Below are 11,647 nucleotides of genomic sequence, written 5' to 3'. Positions count from 1 at the left end.
TCTCCTCATCAGACATGTTCCAGTCCCCTCACCATATTAGTGACTCTCTTTTGGGTTCTCTCCAGTAGCTCCTTGTCCTTCTTGCCCAGAACTGGTCAGGCATTGGCAGGGCTGGCAATGCCCTGGGTACAGCCACAGGCCCCCATGCCAGCTGATACACTGCCAAACATGCCCAGACAGGCTGTCTGGAGACAGTCTGCAAACTGTCTGAGGCTGAGCCTGCCGTACTTGTGGTCACCCTGGGTACAGCCATGGACTCTGGTGGGGCTGCTTATGTGTCACATATATGCTGACTTAGGGACAAATGCGGCATGAACCTTTGGTTGAAAGCTCAGCTCCTTCTCGGGACATCCCAGAGTGGAGCCTTTGGATACAGCAGCCCCAGATGGGGTGAAACATCCCTCAATCTGGGATGGAAACTCGTGGGAAAGAGAACAGCTCTGGGCAGGAGAGCGGGGTTTGCCGAGAAGCCCAACACTTGCGTGGCTGGGAAGGTGTTTTGGCATCCTCCCGCTGCTTGCCCTACTGTCTGCTGAACACGCTGGAGGCATTTCCTCGGGTTAACAGCACGAGTAGTGACACTAATTTGCGACACGGCCACTCGGGACCCCCAGAGGGGCTTGCAGTGCCGCTCAGAGTCCCTCTGAGGCGACTCAGAGGCTGCCAGACCACCAGGCATGAAGAGGAGAAAACCTGAGATGAATCGCGGGTGAGGCAGGCAGTGCCCGCCCCGAAACGCCCGCGGCCCGCCGGTGCCCGAGGCCAGGTTTCCCAACGCCTCTTCCCGGTCACCCGCAACCCCTGGCGGGGCCGAGCCGGGCCGGGCCGGGTGCAGCCAATGGGCTGTCGGCGCCGGGAGTCCCGTCCGTGCCTGGCAGAGCGGTGACGGCCGGCGCTGGCGGGCTGATGCGCAGGCGGGGAAGCTGCCTGCCGCGGTCGGAAGGGAGGGGAGGGGAGGAGAGGAAGGGAAGGGACGGGAAGGGGGTGGCCGCGCCGGGCACAGCATGGCTGCCAAGGTAAGTCACCGCCGGCGGCGGGCGGGGAGGCGGCGCGGGTGGCGGGCTCTCGGTGCGCGCCAGCGCGGCCGTTGGCGGCGGGGAAGGGGCCGCGGCGGGAGGCGGGCGGCTGCCGGTTGCCCGGTTTGACCTCGGGCCTGTCCTTGGCGAAACTCGGCCGCTGGCGCCTCCTCCTCGCGGCTCCGCGGTCCCTCGCCGCCGGCCCCGTGGGAGGACGGGGGTGGGTGGGCTACCGAGCACTCCCTGTAGGGACGGCTGGTGAGGTTTGCGTGCCGGCGGGTAGAGAGGCGAGGCGGCGGAGATCTCCACCTGCCAGCCCCGGGGAGCGGGCCTGCTCTCTGCTTGTAATGCACCATCGGCGTGACACTGCGCGGCCGCCTCCGCGGCCGGGGAGGTGAGAGGCGACAGGCGGCTGGTCCCGCCGTACAGGCGCCGGTGCTGCTCACTGCGGCCCTTACCGCCCACGCACTGCCCCGCCGGGCACAGCGGCCCGGCCCGGCTGCGGCTTCGCTGAGCGCTGGTAGGCCCAGCTGTGCTTCAGTGAGCGCCCCGCCATACACATAGTTAACATACAGATGCATAAACCCGTGCATGCCTGCAGCTTATATGTACACTTAGGTTTGGCCAAGACAATGCAGTAGGTCCTTGGGACGGCAGCTGGCAGGTCAAGACCTTGTGGGGCTTGCCATGCCCCAAGCGGGCGCTGATGTTGGCCCTGCCCCGCTTGCAGGCCTTGGCATGATAGTCCCTTCTTGCTTTCCCTCCTATTTTCTTCGTAAACCTGCTTTGATCTTCTGTTTTCACATTTGATTGTAAATTCCAACTGGTTTCACAGTACTCTCCAGTCACGTTGCTACCTGTTAGTTTAGGCTTTCCTCTATGTCAGGAGGATAAATGAAATTTTTTTGTTTAAGAACATGCTTCCATCTCAGAAAAAAACCCCCAGCAACTAGCTATTAGCTGGATTAAGGCCATGTAAAAAGCAGTTATTACACTTCTAATAGTAGGTAAAATTATGTGTGATGTTGGCATTTCAAAAGTCGCTGCTAGGTGTTCATTATGTTTCTTTCAGTACTAAGGCTTAAACCAAAGTAAATTTGACCACATCGTGCTCTTGTTGAAGTCAGTGATGCAACTTACATTGAGAAAACACTGGAAGAAAAAGCTTCTCCGAACAAGGCAAAGCAGCACATGTGCTGGGTCTGGCTGGAGTTGCTTGCTCCTTCATTTTGGTGAGCCTATGGCAGAACTCCTTCAGTCAACACACACCTTACTGAGAACTTGGGTTATCTGAAAGGTGTGCTGTTTTAATGGCAATGTGTAATTCCTCTTTGCTAGGACATAGGAAACATTCATCCTCAAATCTTAGGTTTGTTACTTGTATATTTTAGCTGTCCCATACTTATTTTTTTGGTGTTCTGTGGTGGCCCACTGGTCCATACTTGCAGCATATCAGTTGCATCATACCGAAATCTCGGCGTTAGAAGACTATAGAGTCATTCATTCACTAAATTTATGAGGTGTTTACTTAGCTTTTCCTCTCTGAACAGCAGTTCTTAGTCTGAAATCTGTTTGAATCCACACCAATCACATAAAGTATATGTAGTTAGTTTTTTGTCTAACCAGGTAAATGTGGTTTCCTTGCTATATGTTTGCACAGTGTCCTTTTCGCTCGGTTTATTACACAGTTCAGATCACCAAAATGTGTGCAAGCACATGTATTCACATGTATTCAAGACTGGAGGGGAAACCGAATTGAATAATATAAATTCCTGATTATGTCAGGCTTGGCAGAGATACCTGATAAAAGGAATGGCTTTGTCACTGGTGTCGTAAACATCCTTGGTGCATTGCAAGACGGAGAGACAGCATTTTTTACTGCAGGGTTTAAAGCGCTCTCATAGCTTCTGAGGAAGGCTTCTGCTTGCAGGCTTGAATGTGTATGAAGAGGCTTAGGTTGGATTGGATGGATTAATTATTAAGTTACTTTGCGAAACTTCAAGGGGCTTTATCTTCTCAGGGTGAAATAGTTGCTGTAGAACACGGGTAAATTTCTGTTATGACTTAAGTGAGTGGCAAAATGTAAGCAATGTTTTGTATTTTGAATGAGCTCAGGTTCTGCCAAGCACACATATGAATAACTTTGCCATCTCAAGAGCTTCTGGGCCTGAAGTTACTCACATGTGCTTGCAGGCATGGGCCTTGATTTGTGTTCTAACTTCCTCACTGATGCATCTCAGTAATGTTTGCCTTTTTCACCTCAGCCAAACAATGGACTGGTGAGTGGAATGATTTTTCTAAAATCCCATCAGTACCTTTTCCTTGCCAGTGTCCTGCATGACCACTTCCTTTAATTTTTTAATTATACCCTTTTTGAGGTATGTGAGTCTTTGGCATTGTTCTTTGCTTGCAAGATATCAAATGTTGACATTTTCAGCAGACTCTAGAACTTCAGTCTGTCAAAAACCAAACCCCAAATGGGGTACTGTTAAGGCTGTGTAGTTAAGCACTCAGGTATGAAGAAATGGGCAAAGCTTTTATACATGGAATCTTTAATGTCCATTACAGTGCCATCTAATTTTCTTCCTTGTTGTATAAGGCACTGGGTAACATACATTTTAAACAGTGTACATTGCACGTCAGTGTCTTAGTCTTTCCAAATGTTGTCTGAAAGTGTTATGAAAATGACACTTTAAATTGTATTTGCACAAATTGCTGGTAAACACTGCAGGTGAGATGTTTGAGTAGATTTTTACCCCATTGGTAACTAAATTGCCAGCAGAGGTACTGGCTGCTGCTTCTTCTGCAGTAATGATGGTTTATATAGTGTGTCATGCTTTATTTCTTCGTTTTGAGTGTTTAACAATGCAGTCACAGTGTTTTTCATGCCCTCTGGGCAGATACCTTTAAAGAGAAGTTGCACAGTCTAGCTAATGCCCTTTGTCATTCATCTGGTGTGTGTTTTCCAGCAAAGTTAACTGTGTGTACCGAGTGAATGTAAGCTACCCTTGGTCCACCTACTGCTCCACAGTGCTGGGCAGAGCTGTTGCCTCATGCATGTGCAAAGTGTGACTTGCTGTCTTTTTGAAGTTCTGCTGCTTGCTAAAATATGAACTAATTCTCAGTGGGAAGTTCTGAGGTACTCGTCAAGAAGACCTCTTTCCCTAGCTATTTTTGCCTTTGCCACTGTGCTGCTTTATCTGTTCAACTTAAGGTCAAAAACTGATGTTTCTAATGGGAGCTAGTATAGATTGTATATATATATGTATTTATGCTCCATAAAACTTCATCTCTGTGATGGGCAGCATGTGAATAAACTTCAATACTTGTATTGAACTGCATTATACTGCTATAGTAGTTGATCTCTCTCTAATGTAAATGTGGGGGGTTTTATGCATGTGTGAACTTGGTTGCCTCTGTTACCCAGATTGTATGTTGTTATAAAACGATTGTGTTATGAACAAAGTGAACGCAAATGTCCCATGCTAGAAAAGGCAGTTGTAAAATGACTTTAGGTGAAGGCATGGACCTTTCCTCAGTACTTGGTGGGGCTATTTGCATGCTTAATTTTTAGTGCATGTGAAAGTCTTATGAAGAACTATACCTGACTCTCAGAAATCTATCAGTGAGGTAGCACAAAGAACTTTACTGACGTGACAATGTTTGGGTTGTTTCTAATGCAAAGTAAATAAAAGTTATTACTCAGTTTTCACATATTTAACAATTTAAAAATTCTCTTTCCTCTTAAGCTTTTGTGGAACTGTCTGCTGTTTGGAGTAACATGTTCTTTCCATTTACTGCTGCATTTACCTTTAAAATAACAAACCTTTTCATGTTAAAAATAGTTAGTCCCCATCATAGGCTCCTTTCATATCTTGGTGTTACTACAGTCAGACATTGCCCACTGAATAGCCCAGTCCTGCAAGATGCAACACCTTGACTGGATTAATGGGAGTTCTCTGAAGGATTGATGCTGCTGGCCCTGGCTTTGTAGGCTTTTTCGTGTGCAGAAGTGATCTAATGCCTGCACTGGGTAATGGGAATGAGGTCTGGAGAAGCAGTGGTTAAAATACAAACACCATGGCTGTGGCATTCTAAAGGAGGGTGATTCCAAACAATGCCAAAACTGTTAGATGCTGGTGCAACCATGCCACCTGATTATTTTGCTGTCACATACACCCAGCATGTCCCCCCTCATACAGCTCCATCACCTCTTTGTTCAGCTTCTTCTGTGGCTCCTCTCCCCTGTGCTAGCAATAGGGTGGAGTATGCCTGGGAACAGACTGAATTCACTCTTCTTGTCCTCAGTAATGCCATTCTTCCCTTCGTTCAGCAAAACAGAGAAGGTTCACATTGCATTGCATGTGGTTTTGGTGGGCCCTCACAAAGGAACAGATGAGGGATCTTAGCATCATGATGGGCTGTGAAAGGAGTGGAGTCCCTTACGGACAGGCTGCAGCCACTCAGCAAGATCAAAATTGTAAGGGTAAAGTGGTTGGTGAGTAAGCAGAGAGCAATCTCTGCTTTCCAGAAGCATCACTGAGTTTATGTACTGTAGTTTCAACAGTGTCATAACACTTAATATTATCATGGGGATTGTTTGGGACATGACAGCACCACATAAAGTCCTGTTGCTAGTCTATACAAGTCTAGTGGTGCTCTCTGATGTGTAGTTACATTTTGGAACTGTGCATCAGTGTGTAAATTCTTTAACAGCTCATGTATTGTGAGACTCTTATTTCCCTTCTCCCCATCAGAAATAACCTGTATTTTTGCTGCTTTTGACTTACTACTGCATCTTGTCTTCTTAAGAGACGGGAATTTGCCTAATAAAGGGACACAGAGTTAGTATGAGTGTTGGTGACGTCAAACCTTACTCTAAGTACAAAGTAGCATGTGTGTTCACTGTGACTGAAACACAGTAGAAAACAAATCATTTACCCCCCTTCCCCGCCCTCCTTGCTATTGTTCATGTATTTAGCTTAATTTGGTTTCTTTTACTGCATGAATCTTTGCTTCTGACGTTTACCTTTAGGAGAACTGCTTCAGTCCTAGTGCCACAAGGTGCACAGTGAGTTTTGGGGCCCATGTTGTATTACCATTCCATACCACCTCCTCCCATTTCTTTATCAGAGGAAGGTAGCATGAGGTGAGGTGGTGAAAGAGGTTGATTTATGTCTTTTAATATGTTAGAGAGGTAGCAATGGGATCACATGTTACAACTGCCAGTGGTTTGAACAAGCTTTTGAAACTTGCTCTTTGCCATTGTGGTGTCCCTGTAAGTGGAACTGCAGAATGACCTCATCTGTATAGCTCTAGGAGAGTGCTGCTGGACCCAACAGTTACATCCTTACCTGTGCCTCATTTGCTGGGATCTCCACTGAAAAGGATTTAAAACTCTCTGGATCTTAGCACATCAGGAAATGAATGACTCTTTCTATGCAGCTTTGTGTCCCAGGAGGTTAGAGAAGCTCTTCCAAGGCTGCTTCAAATGGTGTATTAAAGGTGCTCCTCTTGGTCCTGTAATGTAGACAAGCTTACAGCCCTGAATGCTAACAATGTGTCTCCCGACCAGCTTGTTTAGGCCAATATCTATTTTATTTATCTATGTTGTCCAAGGAGTATGACAAGGAGGTAGGTGATACTGTATTTCCTGGAAGCTGGCATGAATGTGCTGCTTAATTTTAGCTCCACTTTTGCTTTTGATCTGTGGAATTGCTGCTGCTTGGGCTATAGAATGGCTTTAGAGCCTGTATGTATGGCACCAAACCTAAATTTTCCTAAGGCCTCTGGGTACTGCTGTGACTGCTTAAATACAGCTACAACACAGTCTGTGGAAACAGAGCAGCTGATGTGTTATGGTGCTAGATAACGGGGGCTAGTGAAACGTACTGCTGCATGTTTTCTGGGAAGTATCTGTGTCTGTCATTTGCAAGGAGATAAAAAGGTCCTTGTAAAAATATTCTACCTTGGATTGCTTTGGAATAAAGCAATTTCAAGGGAAGCTTTGTTAAAACACTTAAAGGAAGACTGCAAATGCGTTTTCCATAACATTTTAAAATAATTTCATGCTATTTACAATACCTTAGAAACGTGCAATTGCAATTATATCCTTTACCAAAAATGTTACTTGGCCTGCACAAAACCCAGTGTGTTAAAGCATAAAATTGCTCAGAAGGAGTGGGTTGTTGACATTTTTATTTTTCTCTGAAGAGGGAAAAAAAAACCCAAAGAAACATTTGAGAGGGAGTTGAGAAGTGAACACATGTACACCAAACTGTGTTTGGGAAGAAACAGAGCTTATGGAACACAGCGGGCTCCTCTTGTTGGATACTTGGGAGGTCTCTAACCTCAGCTGTTGGATTCCTATGCTTCTGATGTCTTGCACACCTAGGCAGCCTGCAGGAGCTGATCCTGTGCTGACCAGTAAGGTCAGTCTTTGGGTCTCCTTGAGGATCTGCCATACCTCCTGCCTTACTCTTGGCTATGTGGAAACCGGAGCCTGGATTTTGGTGAGGACGACTTTTTGACATTCTTTAGATCAACACCTCCATTTGACATTGAAAGTAGAATTAGAAAACCTAAGGTATCCAGAAACAGGTACCACAGCAGCCAGCATGCTGACTAGGGAGCAGGGGAAAATGAAAAGATAGGGGTGTCCCATGATGATCTTCAAACAGCAAGGCTTTCACCTCTGTTTTGAACAGGGATGCTGTGTAATTAACAACACAAGGAGTGGGCCAGTTACTAGCAATTAGGGCACCCAGCTGGAAGGGGGGAGATTGGCTTTCTTTGTTGCCAGAGAGCATTTCTGCATTTTGCATGAATGATGCCTCCACCTGCCACAGTTTTGGAAGGTTGCTCTGCTTGATGCTGACTACGATTCTGGCAGTGCACGTTAGACCCGATACCTGCATGGTTGCTGGGCTGGAGTGAGGACACCTGGTCAGTATGTCTGAGGTGTCTGTATGTGCTCAGGAAGGGCTGCAGCACTTCTGGATGTGCACCTTGGTGAACTTCTGGAATCCAAAAAATCTTAACTGGCATGTGCTTTTCTGCTTGTAGATGGATTGGGTTTTGCATCATGCTGTGACTTGAGGTAGTGGAACATGCTCATTGATCTGACCCTCAGAGGCTGAGCAGAGTGGAGTTTGCAAATACACAAACACATTTTCTTTGTAGAAAGTGCAGTGAGATTGGCAGGCTTGTGCCCAGGCAACCAAACCTTTTAAAAATAATTCTAAAATCTTCTTAATATCATCAGCACTTTGTTTTAGGAAGTTCCTGGTCCTAGGTTAGGTTTGACCAGGCCTCTGGGGCTGGTTCTTTGCCTATTCTGCCTTCCTGATGCTGGGTTGGTTGTTTCTTTGCTCTGGTGCCAGGGCTGAACTCACTGTAGCTGTGCTGTTGGTTGGGTTGGCTTGGAGAAGCGCCTCTTGCTTCCTGAACCACCAGGGAGCTGTGAAGCTGTGATTTAACCTGGCTAGTACTCAACATTCAGTAGCAGTACTGGGGTAAGGTCATGGTGCTGGGGTGAAGCAGAGTGGATAACTTTTTCTCCTTTAGGAATGTGTATGAGTTAAGGTTCTCTTCCCCCTCTACTTTACCATGGTGAGACCACATCTGGAGTATTGTGTCCAGTTCTGGGCTCCTCAGGTCAAGAGAGACAGGGATATACTGGAGAGTGTCTAATGGAGGCTATGAGGATGATGAAGGCCCTGAAACATCTGTCTGATGTGGAGAGGCTGAGAGACCTGGGACCATCTAGAATAGAGAAGAGAAGGCTGAGAGTGGATCTTACTAATGTTTATAAATACCTGAAGGGTGGGTGTCAAGAAGGGGCCAAGCTCTTTCCTGTGGTGTCCTGTGATAGGGCAAGGGGCAATGGTTACAAACTGGAGCACAGGAATTTCCACATAAAAATGGGGAAAAAACTTGGAGGTGTCAGAGCCCTGGAGCAGGCTGCCCAGAGAGGTTGTGGAGTCTCCGGAGACTTTCAAGACCCATCTGGATGTGTTCCTGTGTGACCTGCTGTTGGTGATCCTGCTTGGGCAGGGAAGTTGGACTTGATGATCTCCAGAGGTCTCTTCCAACCCCTATCATTCTATGGTTCTGTGAAAGGGGAATGACCTTACTGGGGAGGATGGTGGAACCTTGCATACAATGCAATAATCCGTATGGGTTTTTTTCTTAGATTGATAATTTTTGAGTTGCTGATGCACATGTGAATTGGTAAGCACTATGGCATTTTATCAATTGCCCACATTCAAATATGTTTAGTTTAGGTTGTTGTTGTCTTTATGACTCTGACCTCCACATCACCTCAGCCTTGCTCCCTACCAGGCAGTCCATGTTAGGCAGTCCATCTATAATGTCAGTGCAGAAGGAGACCAAATCTCAAAGGCTTTGGATCAGAGTTGGAGGGAGGTTCATACATCTCTGGGAACAGGCACCTTGGATATTTTTGTGAGTGTTATCATTATGGTGGTGGGGTTTTTTTTTGTTGGTTTTGGTTTGGTTTGTTTCTTTGTTTGTTTGTCCATTTCTTTTTTTGTTTTAAATCCAGACGTCATATTTGGAAAATTTACCCAGTCTGAGTTTATTCTAAACAGTGCTTCTGCAGCTTGTGGTTGCTTTAGTTATTCTAAAATACGTCTCTGTTCTTAAGTGTCACATTTTCTTCACATCTCCACATCTCCTGCCTGGGGGGATAGAGAATTTTTCTTTCCTCACAGCAGCCTTTCTTGCGCCTGACAGCTTTTGTTCCTTCTCAAGCATCATTGCTGGAGTTTACCAAATTTAAATGTAGGCTTTTGGGAGGATCTGGGGTTTGCCATCAGTGAGAGCTTCACTTGGATTTAGGTAGGGCATGGTTACATGACAGTGTTTGCTGTGGAAGCTGAGAAGGTGAGAATTTTGGTTCTCACCAAAGCTCTGGTCATCTGGTCCAAATAGCCTCGACTTTTTTGTAGATGTTTCAGATTTTCCTATGACCCTGTCTTGTCTGTGTGGTCTTTCCACATGTTGGGCATTCTTAGTATTTTAGGTAGCTGTGATTTGCAGTGAATATCACAGATAACCACTCTTGAAACTGTTCTGGTTCCACAAGCAGTCCTTATGACAAGAGAAGGCTTCCCAGACATATTAGTGCTGTTTGAATTGTTACTGCTTCTCTTTGATTGAAAGTAGGTACAAATACCACATGTTAGCAGTGCAGCTTAGTACTAGATGAATTAAATTTTATGTAATGTGGAGAGAAACACACAGACACGTGTCTTGATCCAAACAAGGCCAGGTTGGATGAGGCCTTGAGCACTCAAGCCTAGTTGAGATGTGTCCCTACCCGTGGTGGGGAGGTTGGAGTAGATGGTCTCCAAGGTCCCTTCCAACCTGTGCCACTCCATGATTCTAAGAAACATGTAGGATCACCCTATTTTGTGAGGTACTGTGCTTCCCAGAAAGCAGATAAAGAATGCAAAGCTCCAGCACCTCTCCTGGTTATCATACAATGGATTAGGTTGGAATGGACCTCAGAGATAATCTAGTTCCAACCCTTGTGCCATGGGCAGGGATATTGCTCAACTAGACTCATCCATTCTGGCCTTAAACACCTCCAGGGAGAAAGCATCCCCAGCCTCCCTGGGCAACCCATTCCAGAGTCTCACCAACCTTGTACTGAAGAGCTTCTTCCTAACATCTAGTCCAAGCCTACTTTCACCTTCAAACTGTTCTCCCTTGTCCTCTTGCTAGACACCCTTATGAAAAGTCCCCCTCTGACTTTCCTGTAGGCTGCTTGTAGGTATCTGGGACAGGCATGTCTGAGAACAGACCAGGCTGATCAGGGAGCAAATGGTTAATGACATGTTGTAAAGTGAAGAAGAGTCCTTTAGAAATTGACCTTTTGAAAGCACATGAAAAGCTTTTTGACCAGCGTACCTTATTTTCTGAGAGCTGCCAGAACAGGAAATTAAATTCCCCTGCTAAGGTCTAAGTTTTGCTAAGCCAACAATGATGATCCTGGAGTTGTAGTTATCTGTAGAGCTATCGGTAGGTTGTATTGAGATTAGCCACAAATTATATAGCTGGAACTTGATTATGTCTTCTATTCAAAATGGAGTTATTAAGAAAATAGTTTGACTTTAAGGATTTTTATTAGCATGTAGTCTTGATTTCCACACACCCCCCCCCCCCCCCAATCTTCAGGTCACCCTGTAAATCAGTCCCATGTGCAGGCAGTATACTCTCACCCTCTTAAAGTCTAGTTTCTTAAAAAAAAAACTCTCATCAGTATAAAAATTTCAAGGCTTTTAAGGGCTATTTTTACAGTTATGGGGAGCTATCAGATGAGTAATTCATGTGCTTTTTATAAGATGTTTTTTATGTCTTTGATTAGGGCAATTGAAGAATTGCAAAGAGCAACCTTAATTCCAAAGTAAGGATGTGGAAGAAGGTGGTGTGTAGATGACCACAGTTGTTTGCCAACCTTATAGACAAATGGAAGCACATTTTTTTACCCCCTGTCCTCCTTCAGATACCTTTATGTAATTAGTGTTCTGGAGTATTAAACCCTTGGCCATTGAGCTAAACAGCTGCTGAGCAAATTTAAAACATGACCTTTCTGAGCTGTTGTG

General features: G+C 45.8%; 1 protein-coding gene across 5 annotated transcripts in view; it reads left to right on the top strand.

The window, feature by feature from the left end:
- The first annotated feature begins 921 nt into the window (after positions 1 to 921).
- SLC25A13 (solute carrier family 25 member 13) overlaps positions 922 to 11,647 on the top strand; it is a 111,171-nt gene continuing 100,445 nt past the window's right edge. For 3 of the 5 annotated variants that reach the window (XM_054161102.1, XM_054161101.1, XM_054161100.1), the window contains exons 1-2: positions 945 to 1,016; positions 3,281 to 3,295. In XM_054161102.1, coding sequence (XP_054017077.1) covers positions 1,005 to 1,016; positions 3,281 to 3,295 — 27 coding nt within the window. In that variant the 5' untranslated portion in view covers positions 945 to 1,004. Of the gene's footprint in view, positions 1,017 to 3,280; positions 3,296 to 3,375; positions 3,395 to 11,647 lie in introns of those variants that run through there. The other 2 variants (XM_054161103.1, XM_054161104.1) reach the window with 2 other exon arrangements.

The sequence above is a fragment of the Dryobates pubescens genome, chromosome 4 (assembly GCF_014839835.1).
Source record: "Dryobates pubescens isolate bDryPub1 chromosome 4, bDryPub1.pri, whole genome shotgun sequence".
Taxonomy (NCBI): domain Eukaryota; kingdom Metazoa; phylum Chordata; class Aves; order Piciformes; family Picidae; genus Dryobates; species Dryobates pubescens.
Note: the sequence above shows the minus strand (reverse complement) of the source record. Positions and strands in the feature narration are given on the sequence as shown.